This window comes from Grus americana, chromosome 25 (genome assembly GCF_028858705.1).
Source record: "Grus americana isolate bGruAme1 chromosome 25, bGruAme1.mat, whole genome shotgun sequence".
In the NCBI taxonomy this organism is placed as follows: Eukaryota; Metazoa; Chordata; class Aves; order Gruiformes; family Gruidae; genus Grus; species Grus americana.
In genome coordinates this window covers 1,546,653-1,573,519 of record NC_072876.1, presented here as the reverse complement: position 1 = coordinate 1,573,519, position 26,867 = coordinate 1,546,653, and the positions used below count along the sequence as shown (strand labels likewise).

At 55.0% G+C, this 26,867-nt stretch overlaps 1 protein-coding gene across 3 annotated transcripts in view; it reads left to right on the top strand.

The window, feature by feature from the left end:
* LOC129196533 (receptor-type tyrosine-protein phosphatase V-like) overlaps window positions 1-21,764 on the top strand; it is a 35,766-nt gene extending 14,002 nt beyond the window's left edge. Inside the window, exons 14-39 of one of the 3 annotated variants that reach the window (XM_054804169.1) lie at window positions 5-277; window positions 1,092-1,364; window positions 1,868-2,140; window positions 3,024-3,293; window positions 3,755-4,033; window positions 4,269-4,403; window positions 4,504-4,714; window positions 7,041-7,108; window positions 7,277-7,403; window positions 7,732-7,779; window positions 8,216-8,309; window positions 9,234-9,324; window positions 10,438-10,514; window positions 11,341-11,475; window positions 12,052-12,174; window positions 12,662-12,822; window positions 13,182-13,317; window positions 13,923-14,002; window positions 14,772-14,859; window positions 15,360-15,450; window positions 16,005-16,081; window positions 16,443-16,577; window positions 17,093-17,215; window positions 17,742-17,899; window positions 18,567-18,702; window positions 21,121-21,764. In XM_054804169.1, coding sequence (XP_054660144.1) covers window positions 5-277; window positions 1,092-1,364; window positions 1,868-2,140; window positions 3,024-3,293; window positions 3,755-4,033; window positions 4,269-4,403; window positions 4,504-4,714; window positions 7,041-7,108; window positions 7,277-7,403; window positions 7,732-7,779; window positions 8,216-8,309; window positions 9,234-9,324; window positions 10,438-10,514; window positions 11,341-11,475; window positions 12,052-12,174; window positions 12,662-12,822; window positions 13,182-13,317; window positions 13,923-14,002; window positions 14,772-14,859; window positions 15,360-15,450; window positions 16,005-16,081; window positions 16,443-16,577; window positions 17,093-17,215; window positions 17,742-17,899; window positions 18,567-18,702; window positions 21,121-21,180 — 3,722 coding nt within the window. In that variant the 3' untranslated portion in view covers window positions 21,181-21,764. Of the gene's footprint in view, window positions 1-4; window positions 278-1,091; window positions 1,365-1,867; window positions 2,141-3,023; window positions 3,294-3,754; window positions 4,034-4,268; window positions 4,404-4,503; window positions 4,715-7,040; window positions 7,109-7,276; window positions 7,404-7,731; window positions 7,780-8,215; window positions 8,310-9,233; window positions 9,325-10,437; window positions 10,515-10,854; window positions 10,913-11,340; window positions 11,476-12,051; window positions 12,175-12,661; window positions 12,823-13,181; window positions 13,318-13,922; window positions 14,003-14,771; window positions 14,860-15,359; window positions 15,451-16,004; window positions 16,082-16,442; window positions 16,578-17,092; window positions 17,216-17,741; window positions 17,900-18,566; window positions 18,703-21,120 lie in introns of those variants that run through there. The other 2 variants (XM_054804171.1, XR_008574177.1) reach the window with 2 other exon arrangements.
* Window positions 21,765-26,867: the final 5,103 nt, after the last annotated feature.

Below are 26,867 nucleotides of genomic sequence, written 5' to 3'. Positions count from 1 at the left end.
TCAGGTCCGTTGCCCCCGGCTGCTGTGCACTGGCTGAGCACGGGGCACCCCAACAGGCTGAGCGCATCCTGGGGACCCGCGGCTGGGGGGCGAGATGGCTACGCACTGACCCTGTACCACGTGCAGCTGGGCACCGTGGCAGCTACAGCCTCACTCAGGAGAGACACCCACAACTTCACCTTCATGGGTCTGACCCCAGGATATGAGTACTCCCTGGAAGCCAGTGCCATGGCTGGACCATACCAGGCAGCAGCACCCAACATCAGTGGCTGGACACGTGAGTGTGCAGAGGAGTGTCCCCTGCAGAGGGGTGAGAGATGTTGCACCATTGGGCGGTCCTGAGGAAACCTGGGAGGTTTACAGGGGACCTAGCGCCTTTGGAGATGTGCACACACATGTGTGTGGGTGCAACACACAGCAGTTAGTGCAGGGGCACACTGTTACCCTTGCGGGCACATGGATGGTCAACTGTAGACTTATGCAAGTACATGGTGACGACATGCAGGGCTGCCCACCTGTGCCCACACAGGGACATCCCCCTGCCCATGCTGCCCCATCTCCCTGTCTACAGGAGCACTCACGCCCTCGCTGAGTCCCCTCCAGCAGGTAGAAACCACATTACCGTAAAGGTTTATGAAATGAACCATCGCAGTACAAGAGGCTAATCCAGTCCTCCCAGGCGAATGGGTCTTTGCTCTGGATATGGACTAGTCCAGCATTTCTCCCCACGCAGAAAGATTTTAGGGCTGGACAGAGTATAAATGCTGTGCCAGCCCTGCCCAGGCAGCTGCACGCCAGATGGGTGCTGGAGGACGCGTGTGCACGCAGTGATGCTCCAGCTGGGCTATGGGGACGAGGGAGACCTGGATGAAGGAGGGTTGGCATGTGAGGGACCACAAAGGGTGAGCAGCATTAAAGGTGAGGTGGGATGGGGCGGGAAAATAGAAAAGTGAGGAGGAGGAGTGTGCCAGAGAGTGTCTACGAGTCCCAGCCCTCATGGAGCATCTGTCCTGCTGCACAGTGTGCCGTCAAGTGTCTGTTTCCTTCTGCATGGTCTCCAGTCCCTAACATCAGGTCTGGTGATTCCTCAGGCCCGCTGCCACCAGCCGCCGTGCGCTTGCTGAGCACGGGGCACCCCGACAAGCTGAGTGCGTCCTGGGGAGCTGCGGCCGGGGGGCGAGACGGCTACGCACTGACCCTGTACCACACACGGCTGGGCACCGTGGCAGCTAGAACATCTCTTGGGAGAGACACCCACAACTTCACCTTCACGGGACTGGCCCCAGGAAGCAAGTATGTGCTGGAGGTGGTGTCCATGGTGGGGCCCTACCAGACGCCTGCAGGGAATGTCAGCAACTGGACGTGTGAGTACCCTGTGTGGAGGGTGATGTGTGCCTTGCAGGGCAGTCACAAAAGCTCATTGCGAAGGACATGGTCCTGCTGACCTTCATGGCAGACCCTGAGTCCTGCCTGAACCCAAGGGCATGTCAGTGCCATGGCAGTGAGCAGGGCTCTGCCCACCCTCACCACCAGCTCCACCAGCCTGGATTAGGCCGGCTGAAGCTCTGGGGACTGTGCTGCAGAGGAGAGGCACAGAGAAGGGAGCAGTGGACAGGGCATTCACCTTCCCCTCCCCTCTAGCTGACTGACTGCTCCCTCCTCACCCATCTCCAGCCGGGACAGGGCTGTCTCTGCTCACATGGCCACTGCTTGAAGCTTGCAGAAGATGCTTTTAGCTGCCTCCAGCCATCCAGCCAAGACGAAGTGCCCTGTCCTGTATAGTGCATCTCTTCTGATGACACTGCCAAGATACTCAGGCAATGTCCTCAGACCCTTCACTGACATGTCTCCCATCCCGTTTCTCCAGACCCCCTGGCACCTCGCAATGTGTACATGACGAACCAGGGGTATCCCAACAGGCTGAGTGCGTCCTGGCGAGCCGAGCCCCAAGGACAAGACAGTTACAGGCTTCTCCTGTATCATTCGGGATCAGGTATTGTGGCAGCCAATGTATCTGTTGGGAAAGGCACCAGCAAATTCACCTTTTCTGGCCTGGCTCCAGGACACAAATACCTGCTGGAAGTGGTGTCCGTGGCAGGGCCCTACACAGCCTCCGCGGGGAACATCAGCGACTGGACAAGTAAGTGGCAAGAGCTGGAGGTCTTTGCATCATGCACGGGGCGCAGCCTTCCCCAGCTGGGTAGGCTCAGCACCTGCAGCAGGAAGGGGCAGGGACATGGCTAGGACTGCTGCCTGGAAGCTGTAGGTACCACCATAGCAATGGGGTCATGGGCTGTGCCAGCCCTTGGTGGAAGGGAGAGCAGGGCAATACTGCTGCCCATAGGACAGTCTGGCAGCCATGGGTGCTGTTTAAGGCAGCAGACCTCCAATTTGTGGCCCTGCCATCCACACAGGTTGGCTCCTCCAGGTATGGGTGACTGAACAAGAGCAAGGGATCCCATGGCAGTGGTACTGCTCTGGTGGAAGATACCCACAGCCTGGGAGACCACGAGGTCTTTCAGCCAGGAGGGGACACCCCACCATCCCCTCTGCCTTTCTCCCAGGCACTCAGAAAATTCCTGGCATGGTGGATAAGGGGAGGCTGGGTTTTTTTTTTTTTTTTTTTTTTTTTTTAAGGAATGTGGAAATTGCAGATAAGCACAATAAGCCTTTTCATGTGCTTGTCCCCACTTTACTTGGGGAATCCAGAGGTCTCTGCTCCCACGCTCAGCCAGCCCCTGGCAGGGCAGTGGGAGTCATGTGCAGAGCCCTTCAGGCAGGTCTCTAATGAAACTTGCTAATTAGCGGGAGGAAGACCCCATCTTCTTGTGCTCCTCACTCTGCATGTCCTCCAATTGCCATTTAAAGATCATTTCTGGTAGTGGCAGCCAGCAGCTGCAGAAATGTTATCACTGAACATATGAAGTTTCCTTGCATATTACCCGTCTTCTACTTGTATCTCTATAGGATGGAAGAGAGTACATGCATGCCAGTAACTCTCCCTGGTGTGGTTTTCATTGTAGCCCCCTCAGTTCCCAAAAATCTCTCTGCGGTGGCTGAAGGGAACAACACGATGCTTATCTCCTGGGGCAGTGTCTCTGGACAGCAGGACGACTGCCAGCTGTGGCTGCGGGATCCCAGGAACGGCACGCTGCCCTGGCAGCACACCCTCAGCAGAGGGCAAGTCCAGCACCTGCTCCAGGGGCTGATCCCAGGCAGGAACTACTCTGTCTCCCTGAGCTGCGTGGCCGGGCCCTACTGGAGCAGCACCAAACCCTTGGTGGTGCCGATGGGTGGGTATGCTCTGCCATGGGGATGGGGGGAGCGCAGGCTGGAAGGGGGAGAAACACCTGGATTAGCTCTTGGCAGTCAACAGAAGCATGGGAAGTCTTCATGGTGGGAGCTAAGGAAAACCAGCAAGGTGACCCTCTAGTAGCCATCAGCTCCCTAAGCTAGCCCCATCACAGAGATTTCCCGTCATCTCGTGGCCTGGCTACCTGTGAAGCAAAGCAGACTCTGCAGAGATCTCCATTGGTCTGCTTCTCCTATAAGACATCTGCTCAGGTCCTGACCCATTCGCCTTGTCCTGTGGCCCTTGGCACAGAAGGCTCCCAGGTCACAGATGTCCAGCTCTGTTCCTCTCTCATTGACCTAGGGACAGGCAGTAGAGGAACAGTGGCTCTGGGCTGGCACTTGGGCTGAGGCTGGGATTTCTCTGATCCAGAGTTCAGAGCCTGCCATGTCTCCTTTGCAGAGCCAAACCCAGTGGAGGATGTGCAATGCCTACCGGAGTCAAGGAGCCTGTACTTGAACTGGACCAGCTCTCCTGGAGATGTGGAGGCTTATGAGGTGGTGACAGAGAGACTCTCTAATGGACCTCCCACCTCCAAGTATGTCATGAGCATCCCTACGAGTGAGGCCAGTCTGGAGGGGCTGGGGCCAAACTCGTCGTACCGAATTGTTGTGAGCACAGTGGGCATGAACACAATGAGGAGCCAGGCTGTGACGCTGCTCTGCAACACAACAGTGGAGGGTGAGTCCCCTTCTTTCCCACAACCTTGCCACAGACCCCAGAAGACACCCAGTGTTGCTACTTAAACCTGGGACTCTTTCGGATGCCTGTGAGCCCCATGTGGTCCTGCACTGAACTGCAGTGGGTCAGGGCTCTGGGCAGTGATGCTGGGACCAGTCACAGGCTGAGCAATGTGTGGTGGGTCTGTAGGAGCAGGGACACACCAACAGGCTGTGCTTACTGGTTCCTTTTCCAGCCCTGCCTCCACCTCTGCAAGCAGACATCTTCCAGGTGGAGGCCAGCTCCACAGTTATCATTTCATCTGACCTGTTCAGCGAGGAGAACGGACAGATCAAGTATTATGGTGTCATTGCTACCACCAATGATTCACGTAAGTGCCCCTGCACATCCCAATCTGCAGTGGCTCCCTAGAGGACAGCAGGTCCCCTGGATGTCACTTTGGGACTGTCACCTTGTACATTCCCCTTCAGTGCTGAGGCCCACCCAGGAAAGCATGTCCAGCACATGGTATGACCACTATTATGGGACAGAGGACTCCTACTTGGCTGTGCTAATCCCCAATCCCTTCCACTTGAGCCCCAGGAGCTCTCCTGAAACCTGGCGAGTGCCGGTGGGAACAGAGGAGTGCGGCCAGTCCAGGGCAACGTGCAACGGGAAGCTGAAAGCCAACGAACAGTACAGGTGAGACATGTCAACACCCCTCCTGAGGGGAAAGGGCTGGAGGAAAAAAGGGACTGCATGTGCCCCTGCAAGGTGCCACATCACAATATTCATAAATTCAGAGTTTTATTTGACAGTAGGTAGAATCCAGGAACATGAATGTACAAACATATATAGTTTGTTATAGGGTACCTTTAAATAATTGATGGTAAAACAGGTTTTCTACTACAATCAAAGAATCATATCTTTAGTCAGTCCTCTGTTAATTTAGCAGCTCATAATTTCATCAAACAGGGACTGTTTCCCCAGGCATTTCTCTGACAAAGCAATCCCCCAGAATCTGGAAGGTTATCCCATTTTGACTTACAGAAACATATAGCAAGGGTGGCTGACTAGTGATAGAAGTTGCTGACAGTGTTGGGAAAAGAGAAAGAAAGACTGTGAGAGAGCGTGTGCATGAGAGAGTGCTTCACTTTCCCCTATGAGTAAAGCGAGAATTAGATCTGCCCTTAAGTTTTGTGGCGAGTGGAGTCAAGGTCCCTGTTGTTGGGTTTGGACCTGCTGGCTCTCCTTCCTTTCTGCTTTTCTGCTTTGCTTTCTCTACTTTTGCTATGTGCAGACTCTGTGCTTGCATGAAAAACATTGATTCTTACAGAGTCGTTTTAGATTTACATGTTGCCAAACGGGGGCTTTTAACTGCAGCTGCTGTTTGGGGCAGCGCTGGCAGAGAATAGAGATTGGTGTTAACGCTGGGCTGCATCAGGGGTGAGGGAAATGGCTGCTTCTGGGAAAAAAAGAGAGTTTCCAGAGAACCATTCCTGTGGAAATGCCACACAGAGTAGGATCATCAAGAGCAAACAGCTCTTCGGGCTCTCCGTGGGGTCTGCATTATCACACCTGGCAGGGGAACTGCGTGATGATGCGTTCCCATCTCTCCAATTGATTCAGAAGGTTTGAGATTGATTAACCATCAAGGCCATCTATTCTTTATTGCTGACGGCTCCTGCCTGACTCACCCTCAGGCACGGCAGGGCAAGGCTTCCTGCGTAACCCAGCAGCCTCCGATCTGGGGATCTGGCCTTCTGCTCCCGCTGAGACAGCCTGGGCGCAAGCTGGGTCTGCGTTACAACGCGTTGGCTCAGACCACGATCTGCCACCAGCCTCGAGGGGAGTTTAACAGCAGCACAAGGATGCAGGGATACTCCTCTACCCCTCAAATACTGTCCAGCCAGTCTGAGAGTGTATATCTGCCCTCCCTGCTGCCATTTTCATTCCAACACCTACCTCCCGCAGGGCAGCAGCTAATTCAGAGCCATCAGGCCATGATTCAAAAACATGTACTTAACTGCCCAGTTACTCAGGACTAGAAGATCCTTTTGCGGCTCTTCACAGCTTGCTTTCATTTTGGCTGCCCTAAACAAGGTGTATCCTCAGTACTCTGTGCTGCTTTCCTAGTTAATCATTAGTCACTGGTGGAAAGCAGATACCTCTGACAGCCCACCTCCACTCTGAAAGCCAGCCCTTGTTTCCTGTCTTTTAGTGAGTTATTTATCCCCAAGCCCTTATCTCTCACCATGGCATCTGCAGGCTCGGATTCCAAAGAGGTCTTTGCTCTGGCAGCTGCGTCTGGGGTGCTGCCAGAGGGGACTCACACTAAGCTCCACAAACTCTTGGCTGCTAAAATCTATGTTTGAAAGCCTTAGCTTGCATTTAGGGCACAAGAAGACCTACCCTTCCAAGTTACCTGCTCAGAAGGAAGTCGGCTCTGCAGGGAGCTGTGAGGCTTGGTGTGCACACTGCCGGGACGAGGACGCAGGGCAGATCTCCACAGGGACGAGGATGCACCAGCCACTTCTGTGTGCATAAGGAAGGGTCTGGGTCAGTGCTCAGCCCTCCCAGCTGAGGTGCTCCTGTTTCAAACTGTTACCCAGGCTCAGCTCTTTCAAGTCAACCCAATTAATGGGTTGACATGAACTAAGACAGTGGCTCAACCCAGTGTGATTTTCCCTACTTATTGTTGTCTTTCCCTATTTGTGTCCTATAAGAGAGCAGAAACTTGTTACTTGTCTCTGCAAATAGCCCTTTGGAGGAGAGCTGTTTCCCGTTTGTCCTTTCTGAACATTTTCTCATGTTCTTCCAAGTGCAACAAACTTCTCAGAGACATAAAAGGGAGGAAGGACCATTTCCACACATTCTCTAAATCCCTACCAGAAAACCAGCTTCTTCCAATACAGCATTTCAGAACAGAGGCAGCTGTCCCATTCCCTTGGGTCTTCTTGCTGCTGGCTGCGTGGGTGCTGTGCTCAGTTCAGATTGCCCCTGATAACAGGACTCTGCTTTGCCCTAGGTTCAGCATTGCTGCCTTCACAAAATACGACCCAGTAGCCCCTGCAGTGACGTTCACCATGTTCTCAGGTAAGATGGAGAATGCCATCTTCCCTACCTGGCTGTGTAGATTAAAGATAATTAACAACCTTGGCAAGCCAGAGGGTGATCATAGGCGGTGGCAAATACAATAAATAGAGTAAATGCAGCCATTTACTGACTCTTACTTCTGTCCATTCTATCTCTTTTTTATTCCAGCTGCTGGATCCGGTGCAGACGCAGGTCCACTCTCAATGCCAATAATTGCTGGAATCATCGTGGGATTTCTCTTGACACTTGCAGCTATTTTTGCTTTGGTCTACTGGAAACAGCTCAGAGCAAAGAGGTGAGGGTGAGCCATCTCTTACACAGTGGGTGCAGGCTGAGAAACCCAACCTTCATTGCCAGGCCAGGAGGAAGATCAGTGAGAGGGTATAAACAGAGATTTAGGCAAAGCAGGACACCCGCTAGTGGAGTTGTGCCTGGCAAGCACAGAAGCAAAAGGCAGAGGGGAGAGTGGAGCTGCTTGTGTGCAATTAATTCACAGAACCCTACACGTGTGCACGGCAGTGTGCTGGATGCAAGCTGTCTGCTCACAAGTGCTCCAAGAGCCAGCAGTACGCAGTACACTCAGAGCATCTGTCCCTGTAACATCTTCCATGCTCTGATTCTAGAACCAAGAAGAGCAGCCTGCCCCAGGAAATGGTGACCTACAGCTTGAGGTGAGTGCTGGAGTCTTCCCCCTCTGCATGCCCCACTGCAAGTCCCAGAGTCCTTCACCTACTTCTTTCTCATGCTTTGACTCAGGAAATATCAGACTCTGTCTTCTCTCCCTCAGTTATTTTTTAAAACTTAGGCTTTCCTATGTTCAGTATTTATTGCCCAGCTCAAATCTGAGTCAATGCATTGTCCACACCTCCTCTGCAAGACTTCTGCAGTAGGAGAATATCCTCATCATCCTGAAATCCCTCCCAGTATTTAAACAATGCTCTGTTGGACCCACTTCCCTGGGCAATGACGTGGGCAATAAACCATCCCTGTGTGTGTGCATCCAGGTACTGCAGGTCACAAGCTGGGCTGTCTCATTGGCCACCTGACTGGCCTGCCAGACCTCCCAATAGCTAAGGCAAGTTTTCCTCTGGACTTCATTTCATGCAGACATGTCCATCGGCCAATTCCCGTACAGAACTTCAAGCAGTACTATGAGATGAAGACAGCAAGTGCTAACCACGCTTTTTTCCAGGAGTTTGAGGTGAGATGAGACTCCTACTAGAGATGAGACTTAATTTCCCCTCTAGGTAGCTCATGCCCTAGCTGTTGGGTGGCCTGTATGGACTCCTCATCTCCAGGGACAGTAACCCATCTCTCTAGCAATCCAACCACCCTACTAGGCAGTCTTGGAGGCCAAAGATTGGATGGACCAAGTAATCAGGCAATTCCTTTGCTCAAAACCTGTTTTGTTCAAGTTCTGGTAGAAATACATGTTGTCTGTGGCGTGAGGTGAACTAGCACTGTCCACAGCTGCTGGTGAACAAAGCGAAGGGCCCCAGGCCTGGACTGGAGGTGAAGATGCTGAGTGCTGTTGCAATGAGATCCACCTTGACAGTGTTAGAAAGAGCCTGCAGCCAAAGGAAGGTCGAGGAGCACTCTGAGAGCTACAGGGCCAGGCTGTGAAATTCACCTCAGGCTGCCTTCACCAGATCCCACTGCCAACATCTGCAGGCTCTGAATTGTTCTGCTGCCAGCAGCTTTGAAAGTCCCGTTGGCGATTTTGGACCCTCCTCAGATCATCCTTATCTGGCCTTCTGAATGAGGACAGAGGCAGAAGCAGCACAAGATATTTCTGGTTTTGCAGCACAGGATGTTTCTGTTTTCTCAGCACAAAATGCTCTGAGCTTCTTGGTAGATTTCTGATTTCTGAGAGGTTTTTTTCCCCAATACTTGTTCTTGGGCTTGTTTTCTTTTAAATACAAACAGTGCTGTTGGGAAAGGCACTGGGAAAAGCCACCTATGGCTCAGAGTTCACAAGCCATACTGAGGGAGGGTAGAGCAGTTCCCTGTGCGAGGGTGACCCTCTTGAACCATCAGACAGAGCCCTTGGCCATGAGCAGGGAGCTGGGTTGACCAGGAGCTCTCCAGAGAGATGTTTGTGCTTATCTTCTCTCCTGTCCTACAGGAGCTGAAGGAAGTTGGGAAGGAGCAGCCGAAGGTGGAGGCCGAGCTACCAGCGAATGTCTCCAAGAACAGATATGCCCATGTGCTGCCCTGTAAGTGCTGTCCCCAGCATCCAGGGTGGGAGTTCACACTGCAATGCACAGGGACAGGCTCACCTTGCATCGCTGCAGGGTTCACAGTGCCTGGCTCCTCTCCTGGGAGAAGAAGGAGTCTTGAAATGGGCCTCAGTTTCCATTTTCCTGTTGGAGACTCAAGGCTTAAGGGTTGAGCCAGGGCTGAGCCAGCATCCTCAGCTCCTCCAGGAGGCTGCCAGGCAGGTGCTGGCTGAGCCCAGCTCAGGGATGGGTCCCAGCTGGAGACCAAAGGGGGACCATGAGTGTCCCATGGCTTCTCCAATGAGCGTCATGATACCAGCTCTGCTTTCTTACCCACCCCACTAACCCAGCTGGCAGGCAGTGCTCACCTCTCCTGGGAGAAGGTGCCTGGCCAGGCACAGAGCCTCCACTCCAGAGCTAGCAGAGCTGCTGGGGCTTCTCCTGCTGTGTTACCTAGGGGAAGAGGAGATGGCCATGTGTTGTGGTTTAACCTGGCAGGCAGCTAAAACAACCACATGGCTGTTCACTCACTCCCCCCTCCCAGTGGGATGGGGGAGAGAATTGAAAATGGAAAAGGAACAAAAAACTAATCGATTGAGATAAAGACAGTTTAATAGGACAAAACAAAAAAAAAAAAAAAGGAAGATGATGATGATAATAATAATAATAATAATATAATATACAAAACAAGTGATGAACAGCACAATTTCTCACCACCCGAAGTCGATGCTCCACAAGACCCTGAGCTGCCCCTCCTCCTGGCCCACTCCCTAGTTATATACAGAACATGACGTTGTATGGGACATTGTATGGTATGGAATATCCCTTTAGCCAGTTTGGGTCAGCTGCCCTGGTTGCATCCCCTCCCAGCTTCTTGTCCCCCCACCCCCCTTCTTGTTGGCAGGGCAGTATGAGAAGCTGAAAAGTCCTTGACTGCTTGGCAACAACTAAAACATCAGTCTGTGATCAACATTATCCTCATGCTAAATCAAAATCACAGCATTGTACCAGCTGCTAGAAAGAAAATTAAGTCTATCCCTGCCAAAAGCAGGACACCATGTCTCAGTGAAGGGCTGCCTTGCAGGATCATGTGTGTATGGTCTTTTTCAGATGATCACTCTCGGGTCAAACTGAGCCAACTGGGGGAGGATCCAAACTCAGACTACATCAATGCCAACTTCATGCCTGTGAGTACCCACTTGCCTTCTGCACAGAGACATAGCCACGGGGCACCATCAGAGAAACTCTGCCTGGATTGAGGTTGTGAGGGCTGGTGGGCAAGAGCTGCCACTGAAGTCACAGCTGGCACAGACTGGCAAGGAGTTGGGGGTCAGGTAGAGATGCATAGTTGCCCTTTAGCAGGGGTTGATGGAGATCGTCAGATGCAAGTGCTGTGAATGCAGAGGTATGAGTGTGGGGAGACTCGCAAGGCTTTCTGCTTTCTTCTTGAGGACTACCCTCTTCCCATCCTCTCCCAGCTTACTGCCCTGTCTGTCTGTCTGCTCTTTCTCCTTCTGGTCTGTGCAGCTGCATTTGAACAACCCTGGAGCTGTGCCCACATCCCCCATCCGGGAGATTTTCCCAGGTAACAGGCAGGGCACACACAGCATGCACGCACGGGTGTGTGGATCCGCGGGGCATGTGTGTGTCAAAGGGGCAAAGGCAAAGAAGCAGCCTGAGACCTTGCATGCTCATCCTACCTCCAGCAATGACTGGGGAGCACAAGACCCAGATCTGTCTTCCCCTGGTTAGGCTCAATGAGGAACTAGTTGGAGGGAAACGGCAGGGGTCACGTCTTTATTCTAAATATGTAGAGAGCATGTGTCAGGCAGCACATGCTTCCTGTGACATTAGTTGCTTCTGAGATCAGCTGCTTGGGAACTGTGTCCGCATGGGCTAAGGGCAACAGGCATTTCTCCCTCTACCACAAAAGCAGACCAGGCACTGACTCTGTCTCAGGGCAGGATCCACCTGCCTCAGCAATTTGCCAACTCCTGTCTGCCTCTTGCTCAGGGCTACACATCCCAGCAGGAGTTCATTGCCACCCAGGGGCCCCTGAAGAAAACAATAGAGGACTTCTGGAGGCTGGTGTGGGAGCAGAACGTCTGCAACATCATCATGCTAACAGTGTGCATGGAGAATGGGCGGGTAGGTCGGCACTACCGGGCTTCTACGTGCCAGCCCCAGCCAAGCCCAGATGTGGTCGTGTGAGCTGAGCCCAGGGCTGGGTTTGTGTCCTCCACCAACCCCTATTCAGATGTGCCTCCAGGGTGAGCACAGGCCACACAGCTTCCCCGACAGGCAGTCTGAGAGGGAACAGAGGCTGATGTGCAGCTCAGTGCTAGCTTGGGGTAGGAAGGAGCAGAAGTGGAGCTTAGCTGGAGCCATGCCCATTACCCTCAGATGTTTCTGCACTGTCTGAAATTACCACTTGCCTCTGGATGAGACATGTCACACAGGCTGTTCCTCCAGTCTCCAGGGATGATGAGACCCACACAGCTCCTTTTCTCTGGAGGAGGCTGAGATCCAAACAAAGGGGAGGTGGGGGAATGCCGTACAAAGCTCCTGGTGGGCAGGGGAAGCACCCCTGCCTGCTCCCTGAGACCTGCCCTGGCTCCCCACACAGCTGCTGCTCTCCAGATGGTCCCAGGGAGCCAGGAGGTCACCCAGTGGGACCTGGGCCCTCACTGGCCTCACTGGGACCCCATCTTTCCTGTACTCTAGGTCCTCTGTGATCACTACTGGCCATCTGAATCTGCCCCAGTCTCCTACGGGCAGGTCCGGGTCCACCTGCTGACGCAGAGCAGCTCCGAGGAGTGGACCATGCGCGAGTTCAAACTGTGGCACGTGAGTGAGGACCCAAGAGGATGGGCTAGGGACCTGCCAAGGGCTGGGAGTTTGCATGGGATGCAGTGGTGTTTCTCCTTGGTGGTGGTGGTATAATTTCCTTTCCCTGCCATTAGCGGGGTTCAAAGACCCAATCCCCTGCAGAGCAATCAGTCACTGTCAACGTGTATCACCCTTGCTGTCCACCCTTGCTCTCTTCTTTCCATGTCCCTGCACTGGGACACAGCCTGCAGCTTCAAGAGCACGTTCCCTGGCAGTCAAAGGCAGGTCTTCTCCTCGCCACCTCCACATGCCTCCCCATGGCAGGGGACCGTAGGGGAGGACAGGGGAGCAGGAGCCACCAGGCAGTGCAGCAGACCTGACCTTGGCTCTTCCCTGCAGCTGAGTCGGGTGTCCCCAAGTCCCTGGGTGCTCCCAGGGCTGTGGGGTGCATGCGTGCCCCTGTCCCGGCGGGCTGTATGCTGATCACCAACATCCTCCCTGGCAGGAGGGTCTCCGGACAGAGCGGCACGTGTCCCACCTGCACTACACGGCATGGCCTGACCATGGGATCCCGGAGTCCACGACTTCCATTATGACCTTCAGAGAGCTGGTGCGGGAGCACATCCAGAGCACCAAGGATGCGGGGCCGACCCTTGTGCACTGCAGGTGAGGCTCTGCTCCAGGGGTTGGCAGGAGGGGATGATGGGAGAGGGCAAGGGAGGCAAGGGTCCTCCTCATACACAAACTGGGAGGGAAAGCAGCACCCAGGAGACACAGCTGCTCTGTAGAGAGTCTCCTGCTTGGCTGCTGGGGATTACGGGTCTGCTTGCTGCCTGACCCCCAGTCCCAGGGGCCAGGGCAGCTGGAGATGGTCAGCACCAACCCAGGGCAGTCTGAAGGCTCCTCAGACCAATGCTGTGCTGGGACCGGTGCCCCAGGGTGCTGGGAGCCACGTCTAGCAGCAGGAGGAGAGCCCATGGCTGTGGGGTCACGCAGTGCTTAACCCTTGCTGCCTGTGCTCTCAGCGCTGGGGTGGGCCGCACTGGCACCTTCATTGCCCTGGACCGGCTGCTGCAGCAGATGAAGCAGGAGAAGGTGGTGGACACTTTTGGTGTTGTTTACACCTTGCGGATGAACCGTTACCTGATGATTCAGACCCTGGTAAGACCTCTGCTCCCTCTTCCCCCAGGCCTCTTGCTCCATGGCGTAAAAGCTAGCCGGGCTGGCAGACAGATGAGCTGGCTGGCCAGCCCCAAGCACCCCCAGGCTGGTCCCCAACCTGACACTGCGTCACAGTGCCACTCCAAGCACCAGCTCAGCTGGAGTGGAAATTGCTCTTCTGTGGGGGTCTCCAGCAGGTCACACCCTGCCAGACCCTCAGCAGCAACATACACAGTCTCAGAGCCCTCCCAGGAGGCTCAGCAACACCCCAGAGCGAGCACCTAGGAACAGGATCAGGCCCTTTGCAGGCAATTCTTAACCCACACCATGTTGTTGGCCTGTGATGCTCCACAGGCAATCTAATATTGCTAGTACTCAGGGTTGGGACAAAGTGTCAGTACTACCCTTCAGCACAGACAGACTCACCCAGTGGAGGAATACAGGGGCTCTGAGACTGAAGTAGCCAGGACCTTTTGGGCATGAATGTAGGACTTCTGGGGCATGAATGCAGGACATCCTCTGCCCACTACGCAGTGCCATTCCCACCCTTTCATGCTGTCTGCGTGGTACAATGCTCTACATTGCTGTCTGCCTTTGCCTTCCAGTCCCAGTATATTTTCCTGCACAGCTGTATCCTGGACAAGATCTTGGAGGAACCACTCCTGGGTTTATCGGGGACGGAGAGGTAAGGACCTGCTGCATTTTACCTGCCACTCTACCCACCAGGGACCCTGACCCTAGCTTGAGCCTTGGCTCCAGGACAGAAGGATGAGGAAGCCCAGCCAGCTGTCCCGCCTGGTGTTTTGAGAGGGGTCAGCCCAAGGCTGGTTGTTCCCTGCAGCATGGGGAGCCCAGCCCAGAACTAGGTATGAGCCACTGGGCACACTGGGAGGGCTTGGGGCACCACATCTTCCTTTCCTGTAGTGCCAGCCTCCGGGGCTACACCAATGCCAAAGAGCTGCAGAGCTGTCCTGGGAAAGGCATTTTGATCAGCCCCTGATTTTCCAACCCACAGGGATGCCCTAGAGATGGGTTCAAACTGAAGGGGCTCATGGCAGCTGGATGGCCTTGGGAAGTCCATTCTAATGGAGGCCAAGAAGAGGGAGCTGGGTCAGGCTGGGCATGGCTTTGCCCACCTACCTTGTTGTCTCTGAGGCTACATCTGGAGGTCACATACCTCTTTATGGTCAAATTGTGTCCTCCCTCATGCAGAACAGGATGCCCTTGTCCTTGCTGCATCTTGGGAACAGGCCCTGGGCTGTGCCACACCTAAGACATGCCGTTGTCTAGGGGAGAGCAGGTTGGCATGGGCCAAAGCTGGGCTGGGGGCCTGCGAGGGCCCCAGCATTTGAGGGGTGAAGGTCTGCCTACAGGCCTGTCCACCTACTGCAGATGCAGCCTGGATGCTGCTGAGTTTGCTCAACCTCACCCTTACCCCCAGTTTCTCTCCCCAGGTCCTGCCCCATCCCACTGAAAAGCTTTGCTCAGCACTACGCCCAGAAGGCGGCCAAGTCCCATGTGGGCTTCCTGAGGGAGTACGAGGTGAGAGCTGTCCTGGGCAGGGTGCAGGGAGTGCTGCCATGGCCATGTGCACTGGGGGGACCTGGGGAGCAATTGCACCTGGTCAGGCTGGGGGACACCCAAGAAGTGCCTCCTGAGTGAGTCCCATGCCCCAGTTTCCATGTGCCTGGCTGTCCTGGCAGTGTCCCCTCTCCATGGCATGGTGTCCACAGGCACATAGCTCCCTCACGCATCCTGCACTCATCAGGGTCTGTCCATGACTCCCTCCTTTCCCCATGCAGGGTAGGGATCTATCTGAACACCATTCTCTACAGAGAGATGCAGCCATCTCCTGACAGCATGGAGCAGACCTGGCAGCCCACCCCTGAGGTGGTCACATAGCATCCCTGCTAAGGCTTCTGCATGTGCAGCTATAACCACTCCTCTGCCAAGGCCAGATGTCCTCAGGAGTCCCCAGTTCCTCCTGCTCCTCCTGACCCTTCCCTGCTCACTGCTTCTTCCACTCTCTTTCATTCTGGCAGACCCTCCTAGAGGTTGTCAAGGAAGAAGCCAGCTCTGCAACACCATCTTCAGGCAACCAGCAGTCACGACCCTCTTCTAGCATCCTCCCATGTAAGTGCTGTGACACCTTGCATCCTCTTCCATCCTGTACTTGCGTGGAGCATAGGTGGGTTTGTTCAGCTCGGAGAAGAGAAGGCAAAGGAGAGATCTTATTGCTATCTTCAGTTACCTGCTGGGAGGGCATAGAGAAAATGTAGTCTTCTCAGACATGCACCATGGAAGGACAAGAGGCAATGGGGATGATTTGGAAGAGAATCCAACTCTGTATAAGGAAAAAAGAGTTCCCATGAAGGTGGCCAAACACTGGAGCAGGAGCCCAGAGCATCTTCAGGCTCTCCATCCTTGGAGATATGCAGATCTCCATTGGCCAAGACACTGAACAACCTGCACAACACGTATCTGCTTTGAGTAGGAGGTTGGGATAGAGACCTGTCTTTAGGGTACCAACATCCATGAGCTGAACAAGACCACTGCAGAGGGGAGCACCTTTACAGAGAAATGGTGAATGGGGGGGGGTTGGATTTGTGTGGCTGCGCAGTTGGTCTGCAGGAGCTGTGTGAGCGCAAGTCTGACCTGGATCCCTCCACCTCCCATGTATTTTGCAGATGATCGCTCCAGAGTGAAGTTTTCTCTGCTGGAACAGGGCCCTTTCTCAGGTCTCCTGCAGGTGTGGCATGTCCCGGTGAGTCTTACCTCCAGCAGTAATGCCCACCCCCATGCCTGGGTCCCACAAGGCAGCAGGTGATGCTCCCCTTTCCTCACCATGCTCCTGCTCCCTGCTGGTTCCTGCACTGCTCCACTGGTCACTGCTGCTGTGATCTTGTGTGGACAAGAGGGACTGTGGGGATTGAGGATGTGCCTTCCCTCACCTGCCCAGTTTGGGCTGTCCTCACTTCCTTCCCTCGGTGCTTTGTCCTCTCTCTTTGCCTCCTGACCTGCTGAGCTTCCCTTCTTTGCCTGGCCTCTCCTGCAGCCGCCCGGGCTGACGGGGTACCTGTGCCACCCTGTCCAGCAGGAGAGTGATGTTCTTGTTCCCCACTCAGGGCTGCAGCTCCAGCAGGGAGTACCTGGCTGTCCAGGGGCCTGACAAGTTGACCATGGAGGACTTCTGGACCCTGGTGTGGGAACAAGATGTTCACACCATCCTAACACTTCTGCCATGGCAGGAGAAGGGGGAGGTAAGGCACCATGCCTGCCTGTGCCATGGCAGAGCAGGGATCTGTTTAATGGAGCTGGAAGCTAGCATAGCTTTGAAACCTGAACTCTCCTCAGTGCCTCCTGATGCCTGGGTGCAAATCCAGCTTAGCTAAGGCTGAACTTTCCTGTGTCAAAGTGCTCCCACTGCTTGTCATGGGAGACAGGTTCTGCCTGCCCACCATGAAGTCCATGGACCTTGACTCAGCTGGTGCTCTTCAAGCTGCGTCTCCATGGTCCCCAAGGACAGCAGCTCCATCTGAGGTGGAGGGTGTTTGCTGAGCAGATTTCGATTCCCAAGCAGCTCTGTGTTAACAGGGAAGCTGGCTGCAATCTGCTGTTGTTTCTGAAAACTCTCCCAGCGTTTAGCTAGGGGAGGAAATGACATGCAGTGATATTGGGGGTGCTCTGGTCCAACCCCATCACAGACCCCTGCAATGGTGACTGATCTGAAACATGGCAGCCATCAACATGAAGCCAAACTTGCTGTTGCACACAGGTCCCAAGTGAGGCGTGCTGGCCCCTGGAAGGAGACTCTCTCTGCACAAAGATGTTGACCATCCAGTGTGGCACAGAGAAGCTTGTCTCCGGATGGAGGTGTATCCAGCTCAAAATGAAACACGTATGTGTTGACAGGGCTGGTGTGGCTCCCACTGCCTGAGATGTTCTTCACTGCTAGCAAGCAGGTCTGTAGGGGCAAGGGCTGAAAGGTCCGTGGAGACTTGTTTGAGCTGCAAGAACAGAGTGCCAGCAGTCCACAAATGCAGGAGGGAATCTAGATTGCAACATCCAGAACAACATCTGCTGAGTGAACATAGGAGATGCACAGGAGAGGTTTAGAGGCTTCCCCCACCCCTTGCTGATAGGTTTTTCTGACCCTCTGTGAAAAGGCCCACACAGTTATCAGTCTCCCTCTCACGAGGCAGGTCGGGGTGCCATGGGGAAGGAGAGGAGGTTGCCAGAGGCACCACAGCCCCTGCATGGGTGATGGGCAGTGCCCCAGCAGAGACTGCCTGGACAGCTTTACAGAAGCTAGCAGTTAGCTCGGGAGAGTATCTGACAGCCTCAGGATTGGAGAGCTGGGACCCCTCTGCATCTGAACTCACCCATCTCTCCCCAACAGCCATGTCAACTCTTTGTCTCACCAGGAGAAGAAAGCAAAGGAGAGGCAGGTACAACGGCTCCTATACACGCTCTGGAGCAGCAAGAAACAGCCAGATGTCCAGAGCCTGGTGGAGCTCCTCACTGCTGTCAGGCGGTGCATGCCCCACCGGAAGAGAGCCGGTCCTCTCCTGCTGCACTGCAGGTACATCATGTTACTGCTCCATCCATGGGCAGCCTCCCAAGAGCTGGTACCCACCAGGCTGCAGTGCTTTGGCATGGCCACCAACAAGCCTGTACCCTCCACCAAGGACCCCAAGGCTTTGCGGCATGTTGAGAGTAGATCAGTGGGAGCCAGGGAAGCTCTGAGCCTGGGAGGTCAGATGAAGCAGTGCTCTGCCAAGTGCATGGGAGAAGGGAGGGCAAACAGGGCTGGGCCAGGGGCCAGTGTGCATGGAGCAGGCATTCCTGGGCTGAGGTGCCCAGGCCAGCTCTCAGCTGACTGCTAGGATCTTGGGAGCAGCCCTGATGTCCTCACCTGCTTGCAGCCAGGGAGAGCTCAAAGTTCCACAGGAGCCAACACAGCCAGCACATCAGCAGAGCTGGCTTGGGTGAGGGATGCACAGCTCAGCAGGGCAGGGTGGGCTGGGTCTCCAGGCTTCTTCAACAGGTGTTTGAGGTCCCATCCCCCTGGTCAGCACAGGGCTTCCTAACTCCTAGACCAGTGCTCACAGTCCCCTAACCCCACCATACGCAGTTGCTGCATGTTTTCTCATGGGTCCTCTGACTTCTTGGGCTGGTGCCCACTTCCAAAGAGGTTCAGCTCAGCCTGGCCTGGCATCAGTCACCTCACCCTCCATTGTCCCTTGCAGCAATGGTGTGAGCCAAATGGGAATGCTGATCTCCCTGGATTGCCTCTTGCACCAGATGAAAGCTGAGAGAATTGTGGATGTCTACGGGGTGACCCTCCAGCTGACAAGGAGCTGCTGTCTCATGACGCCAACTCTGGTAGGTGGGAAAGAGGAAGGGTGGTGGGCCGGGCAGAACAGGACATTCATGCTGAGCTGCCTGGAGCTGGCAGCATGCTGCCCACTCCCCAGGTGCTACCTGCCACCTGGGAGCCCATCCAGCCTACGCAGGGATCTATTCCATGCTTCCTCTGCCAGCCACCAAGGGCTAAGGGAAGGGCTTTCCATCTCCTCAGTTCTGGAGTTAAAATAGGTTAAATTGCATGTGAGCTCATGATAAGTGCCTTGCACTCTTCCCATTCTGCCCTGGAAAGCGTGAAGTACTGGTTTCATCCTGCATGATGAACCTGCCTGCTCACACCAGCCTCTGACACGGCTGTCAGCCTGGGTACCCAGAATCTGCCAGGTTTCCCTGTGTCTGGTGCCTTTCCCTGCCGCATCCCCCATGCCCAGTGCCTGCTCCCAGTCCCTGCCCGCTGCCAGGGCTGGGGCTGCCTGCGAGGGGGTCGGTGGGACACCCTGCCGCATTTGCAGCTGCCCTGCAGCCGTATGGGCTGTGGCACTGTCTGACGGTGCCGCAGCCGTGCCGTGCCATGCCAGCCCAGCCTTGCAGGCCTGCAGTGTGCTGCTCCTGATGGGCGCTGGTGGCACAGATGCCCTCTGGAGAGCGCTTTCATTTGCTTTGACCGCTGAACGATCTGATTCAGCATTCCTGGAAACCCTCCCCACAGGGGACAGCAGAATTAGGGCAGATCTCTCCAGGGCTTCCCAGCTGCAGAGCCGCCTGCAAGCAGCTAATCGCATTCTTAATTAATCTGAACCATGCGCATGGTGGGAGCCAGAGGAGGGCAAGGCATCTGCTGCCCCTGCTTCAGAGCTCCTTTGTATTTCAGCAGCGGTCTTGCCGGGCAGAGACACAATGTGCCCATAAAGGCACAGCAAGCGCTGATCAAAAGCCACTGCCCCACTGAGGGGGGGCAGCAGAGGCAGCTGCCTCCCCACCTTGCCACAAGCAGTGGTCGCTCTGATCCCGGCACGGCCAGCGGAGGACAGGCACGGCAGCCCTCCAGCCCCACACCGCTGCCACGCAGCTGCCGGCCTCCTCCATCACTGCAGGGGCTTGCCGGGACCCCTTTATCCCTGGCGGGGACATGCTGCTGTCAATCCGTGGGCATCAGCTCATTTTTTGAGGGTTTAGTACCAAACAAGGGGGAAGAAGAACCTCTGAGGGATTGTATGTGGATAACTGCCGGGTATTTAAGCACCCCCAGCTCCCGCGCGGCGCGTGTCTCTGGGCTCTTGCATTTAGCCAGGCGCCGAGCGTGCCTGGCCTGAAGTCAGTCCTGGGCTGTCACTCCAGATTTCACAACTGGGCCAAGCTCACAGAAAACACACTCTGGTGACCTGGAACCGCAGCCATTGTGTGATCTGTGGCTTTCGCGGCCCTTCAGTGGGCCTAAACCCACCGCCGGCAGGGGAGGAGGCAACTCGTGACTTGCAGCTTAGCCAGCGCATTAGCGAGCTGTGCGGGGGCCCGTCTGTCGAGTCCCTAATCCCCCCTTCCTGGCTGCCGTGTGATTTCAACCCTGCCCTTCAGCTTTGTGCATTGCGTGCCACCTCATTCACCTTTCTCACACCTTGCCTTTCCCGGAGCCTTGCCATAATGGTGGTCAGTCCTGGGTGTTTTGTAGCCTGGCATCATTTTGGAGCAGCCTGGTGTTTGAGCAGAACCCCATATCAAATCCACAGTGGACTTGAGACCTCTGGACCCACATTTGGTGCTGGTGGATCATTTTCATAGAATCATAGAATGGTTAGGGTTGGAAGGGACCTCAAAGATCATCTAGTGATCTTAAAAATAGAGAAACGATGCAACTGGACTAAAACCACCCAGATCTTGTTGTCTGCCTCTGAGGGCTTGCAGAGATCTGCCCTGATCTGCTGTCAGCCCTTGACTCAGGTACGCTGAGACTACCACCAAGGGAAACTCCTGCTCCAGAGGTCTTCCCTCCTGACCTCAGGACCACAGACCCTGTGCACTCCAGCGGGGCAGAGCTCTCCCTGCTCTATGCTCTGCATTATCACTGGAGTTGCTCTTCAGTCTTGTTTTGGATGCAAACACCATGGCACATCCAAAAGCTGCTGGGGCACTTTGAGGAAGTCAGATGACATTGTTCCTCTCATGCCGCAGTGCAATTTGCCTTCAGGTGTTCTGAGTGGGGATGATGAAGCAGGAGGAAACAAACATGGTGTAACTACAGCTCCAGGCCTAATTCTTCCTTTCTGGGCAACTCTGGTGACACAGGACAAACGCAGACCACTTGGGACAGCAAATCCTGCTCTACCATCAGACGCTGTTAATTAATTAGGACCTTTTAAGGCAAATTGCAGGGTTAGTCCTGCAACCAGGAGGTGTCTGTCAGAAACCTGACTCCAGACCTCCCTTTCTCTTTTGCAGGACCAGTACATGTTCCTGTACACTTGCATCCGGGACATCATCGCGCAGAAACAGCCCTAGCACCGCTCGGCATTACCTGGCACCGTCCTGCCCTCCACCTCTGCGGGACCCTGTGTGGAGCCAGGAGCTGGGGTGAGAGCACCATGAGGGTCCTGGCACAGAGCGAGCCCTGCAGCAAGAGAGGACCCACCGCGGCACTGCCACCAACGCTTCCTACATGGTGTTAGCAGTGACATGGGGTCTCCTGGGCAGATGGGCAGTGCTGTCCTGCCACGCACTGCTGCAGCCCCTCGGTGCAGACACGGTGAGGGGCTGTGTGGGATGCTCCCCTGCTTTGGCCATGTCCTGGGATTTCTGGTGCCTGGAAGGTTTGTTAACCCCACTGCATTATGCAGCACCAGCAGTGGGGTTCTGCGGTACCCTTGCCCCTCAGCACAGAAGGGACAGCCCTGGGCTTGTTCCTGGGCAGCCCAGGCACCCACAGGCTGCTGAGCTCTAACATGAGCACTGGGCACCATGTTCTCTGTACAATCACGGGTGCGAGGTGTGCTGAGGTCTCAGACACCACTGTGGGCAGAGCGTGGTGGGAGCTGGCTTGTCTCAGCTGATGGATCAGTCTTAGGTACAAACAATAAACAGCCCTAGGAAAGAGTGCACTCATAAGGGTGGGCTGGCTTTTGTGGGGTCTCAGCGATGCCGAGGCCTTCCCCTGCTGCAGCACAGCAGCTGTTCCCAAACGAGCAGCTGTGTCCCTAGCCATGAGCAGAGCATGAGGTGCCCTTGGCCAGTCCAGATACTGCAGCCCAATGCACACAGCAGCTTCTGCTCACTGTCATCTGCTCCTGTTACTGAGGCAACACTTCTGCAGTGAGCCTCCAACCCACCCACAGCTTCATGAGGAAGAGACATATTTACTGATGAAGCCTGGGCTTGAAGTTATGAATCTGCTGGCTCGCAAGAGCCAAGGACCAGGGCAAAGCCACCTGGTCCAGCTGACATTCTGGCAAGCAGCTGGCAACCCTGTGGCTTACTGCAGAGCACTGGTTGCTGCTCCAGGAGCTGGGTTGTCACGTGTAGGGACACCACTGCACTGCAAGCAGGGATGGCCATGCGCAGGCTGAAATTGCAAGTAGCGACTTGGATGGTTGAGCTCCAAGTGCAGGTCAGAAGGAAGAGTTAAAAAAAAAAAAAAGCATGATTTCATGATCATATTCCTGGGGTAGAAAAAAACTATCTGGGAACCTGCTTACCCTCCTTCACCCTTTCAGGCAGCATGGCGTTATGGTAGAGCCTCAAAGCAGCACCCCTGTCCCAGTCTGGGCCCACACCTACCCACAATACCATGGCCTGCGGGAGCTGCCTTGGGTGAGGAGGCACAACAGCTGTGATGAGGAGGTCTCAAGACCTTCTGCAAGGAGTAGACAGCCCCAGGTGGGAGCCACTCGTCCTACTGCCCCTATGTACAGATAGCTTCTCCCTCTTCCAAAACAAGGATGCTGCTGTCTGCACCCCAGAGTGGGACACACAGAGCACCTACGCATGGGCAACCATCAGCCATCCTAGCACTGGGATGATGCCTCAGTTGCAACTGGGTTTGACCCCCTCCTCCCATATAATGTTTTTCTCCTTGGCAGTTGCTGCGCCCACCCAACTCCTGTCCCCACCACACACCAGTGCAGTGCAGCTGCCAGCCATGTGTTTAGGCAGGGGTGGGAACCTGCCCGTTGCCCTTTGCACCCACTGCCCACATGTAGAAACAGGCAGCGCACAGCTGGGTAGGAGCAGCTTCTCCATGCACACAATATATCTTCCATACCGCAGGTGGGGCTTCTCTGCTGCTCAGTCCCCTTTGCCATCTCCTCCTTCCCTCCATTCCCTGCCCTGCTCCCAGCTCCATGCTGCAGCACTCACGGGATAAAGGAAACCAAGATGGTGCAGAGCCTTGGCCCCATACAGGGCTGTTTCTTCCCCCACTGTTCCCCCCGCCCTGGGCGCTCTGTGTGTGCAGTGCTCTCTTCACCACACGTCAGAGCATCCTGAGTAGCCCATGACCACCCTCATTCACCCTGACCTGGTAACTCCTAAACTGTGCTTCTGCTGCAGGATTCATAAGTGTCGCAGTAAGGAAATGTTTGCTCCCAGTGACACCCCCCCCCAGCCCAGTAAGCAGGATTGGTGGGGTCAAGCTGTTTGCTGCTCATGAGGTGTGTGCAGTTTGTAGCAGCAGCCACCTGCCATCATCTTCTGGGGCACCACGGGAGAACACACCAGTGCATGCTGGAGGCCTGACATAAAAGCAAGCAAGCTGCAAAATCAGATCTGCTCCAAAGAGTGACTGTCGAGAATTTTGGGTTAATAGGCTGGTGAGGGTTAGACCTGCCCAGCAGCAGCACAGGATCACACCGGTGTTGAGGGGTTTATCCCAAGAGCCTCCAAGAAGGTGCTGTCTCAAAGACCATGTGTCCTGCTGCCACATGCACATAGAACCACCCTTCTTAGATGTCCATCAGAAACAACCCTGGTGTCCAGCGTTCACCCTCCAGCTCCAGCCAGCCTTAAAAATAATTCCTGGGCTACAAGACAGTAGCCTGTCTGTCGGGACCTGCGAGTCCACAATCCTCTAACAAACCCCTACAAGGACAGTGACAGTGCTGGTACTTCCACACCAGAGGCCAAATCCCGTCCACTTGTCAGAGTCCTCACTGCCTTAGCCTCAGCACAGCTGACCTCCAAAGCGCATGAAGGCAGAGGTCCCTGTGCAGGAAAAGGACTGGTGCTCATCCCCTCGAACGGGAGAGATGAAACAGACCTGGATCAAAGTCTGGCATCTCCCTGCTGGCGCTGTCGGACGCAGCCTGAGACTCGCGTTTGCTATGCATGGCCCAGAAACCCCAGATGCTGAGCGTGGTTACATCTCAAAGGTGTGTGGAGGTGTGAGCTTTAACTTGGTCTCCAACAGGCTCTTGTTCAAAGCGTGCAGTATCCACTGAACACCGAGAAGCATTTTATCTGTATATCCCAAGATGGTTTATGATATGTAAAACACCTAATGTTCTTAGTCTCGGAAGATTTCAGGAATATTTGCAGAGCACCGTGACCTGGGAAGTGGGGCCAGCTGCAGTGACAGTGAAGATGTAAAGGAGGAGCCATTGCCACGAGGTAGCAGGAGCCTTGTGAGGGGCACAGAAGCAGGATTACCAGGTCGACATTGCTCCTTTGGCTGTTCGTCACCCCACAGTAGCCTGGGGTTCTGCACAGACAAGCCCTCCCTTACTTTGCCAAGCACAGCTATTGGGGTGTCCCAACAGCCTGGCCAGGACTGCATCCTCAGAAAGGCGCAGCTGCCAAGGATAAAGAGAGGCAGGAATTCCCCATCTTCTTTTCTGTTTTTCTGCAATCAGAGCTACCCTGTGGCTTGCAGAGTCATTATGCCTGGGGCTTTGCTCAAAGCCATATTCCCCATGGAGAGGGTCTAGGTCTGGCTCTACAGCTTGTGGCACAGGAGAGAGGCCTCAGATGGGGACAGTATTCCAGGGACTGCTTGTGGGCTCTTGCCTTTCGTGGAGAAGAGCAGGACCACATCCACATGAGATGACTTGGCCACCCCCCAGTTCATCCTTTGCTGATGGCAGTGACTGAGCAAGATGGGGAGTGAGTTCTACTGGCACCCACCCCACCCCACCTCTCATCCCAGCAGGGCTCAGTTCAGCACAGCACTACCCATCCACCTTGACAGATGGGCTGCTGCACCAGGATCTTTCTACAGCCCCTTGGGAAAGTGCTCATGGGTGTTCTGCATGTCCGTGCACAGAGACGGCGGTCCCAGCCATCGGGCACAGCTACACATACCCAGGTAGGGCTGATGCATGGACCCAGGGCTCACGGCACAGAGTTGTGAGGAGCACTCGCTCCAGTCGTAAGGAAGCAAGTGAAAGCCATGGTGGAGGTTGCATGTTGCTGTCTGCAGAGCTTCCAGTCCAGGAGCAAGTGATCCCACAGCCCTCACATCTGGCTAGCACAACACAACAGTGTTTTCAGCAGAGCCAGCAGCCAAGATGAACCTGCAGACATCTGCAGCTGCTCTGACAGGTATGAAGGGACCTTCTCATCAATGGGACGAGGATTTGTCACGCAAACGGCCTGACAGGTTTCACCCAGTGAGTTCGGTATGGCTGTGTCTGTGGCACAGCCCGCTACTCTGCGTTTCACATCCAGTCTAACAGGAGGCTGACTTGGTGACGATGATGAATTTACGACCTCCCACCCACTGCTGCAGCGGAGTCTGGAGCCACAGATGCTTACAGAGGGTGTCGTGGGAGCTGTGGTTTGGATGAATAATTTTCCAGCCCTGCAGCTCAGAGCCACAAAACCCAGAGGGGGAGAGAGAGACAACAAAACAGTAAAACAAAACAAGCCTCCAGCGCGGGCCGCCCAGTGAGTTCTGGACCATGTCGTGTTGTTCTTCATATTTAGCCTGCTCCAGTCTGGAAGCATCCAGCCACCACCCTCCTCCATCAGCCCCCGTGCAGAGGTCAAGACCCTGGAGATGAGCAGGACCATGTACATTCGGACCCCCCTTCACACCTCCTTCTCTGCCTTCCCATGGCTGCCAGAGTAGGGGCAGGCTGGGTCAGCTTTGCCAAGTGACAGGAGAGCCAGGGATACCCAACCCTCACATCTCCTGCAGAACCGCAGCCAGGGGAGCTTGCTGGTGACTGCTGGAGCACCACAGCTGCTTGATCCCGCAGCTTCTCCACTCACCAGTGCTGACTCTCTGCCCTAGGCTCTCCCTGTCCTCTGCTCCCTCCAGGGCACAGAGAGTCCAGCAGCTGCCACGTCTTCACCCAACACAGTAACAGGGCATTGCTCCCACCACAGGGAGCCCATGGCACCCTGCCACATCCCAAGCTGGCGCCAGGCTGTGTGGTGCCATGATGTGGAGATGCTCACTGATCACTGTCTCTTCCACCTCAGCTGTACTAGCACCAGGGAGCAGGAGGGTTGCAGCCTGTTCCTCCCCAGGATGTCCAGCATCAACTCTCATCAGCTACTGCTGTCAGCCATCTCTTGGAGAGCAGAAGTTCTGCGGCCAGATAGATTCAGGGCAGGACTGAGCTGGAAGGGGAATTTCTCCTGGGACAGACAAGTAGGACCAGAGCTGAGGTTCCCTTTTCAACACCCTGCTGTTGCATGTGCTGGGCTTGCCGTGGCTTTGGCTCCCTGACCCAGATGATGCAGGAACTCCAAAAGGGAAGGTCTTCATGCATGTAGGACACTGAACCAGGTGTCTGGTCCACCTAACAGGTCTTCTACCTAGCTCTGCACCTCTGTCCCTCTTCTCTACAGGGCACGGAGCCACCAGGCTGCCCCATGGCTTTTTGCAAGCAGTGCCTCCCAGAGCAAAGAGTTAAAGTGCAGCTGAGACTTGTGCTATCCTGTGCCCTGGGCATGAGGGAGGAACCGTCCCTGTCCCACTCTGTGTGACTTCATTGGCACCAGCCCTTACTGCTACCAGGTAGCACAGATGGACCAGCATGCTGGGCACTGCGGCTTTCTGCTTGTTTGCAAGCATTTGCATTTACATTTTGGAAAGCCTCTGGGAGCCCTTGCTGGGCCCAGACTCACCCACAGCCTGACTGTGGTATTTCAGCCTTTGGATGGCCCCGATGGGAGCAGGGGCACAGGGAACATTCCTCTGGCCTTTGCCCCTCAGCCCGACCTCAAATGGCTCCCCAGGGTATGCCCGG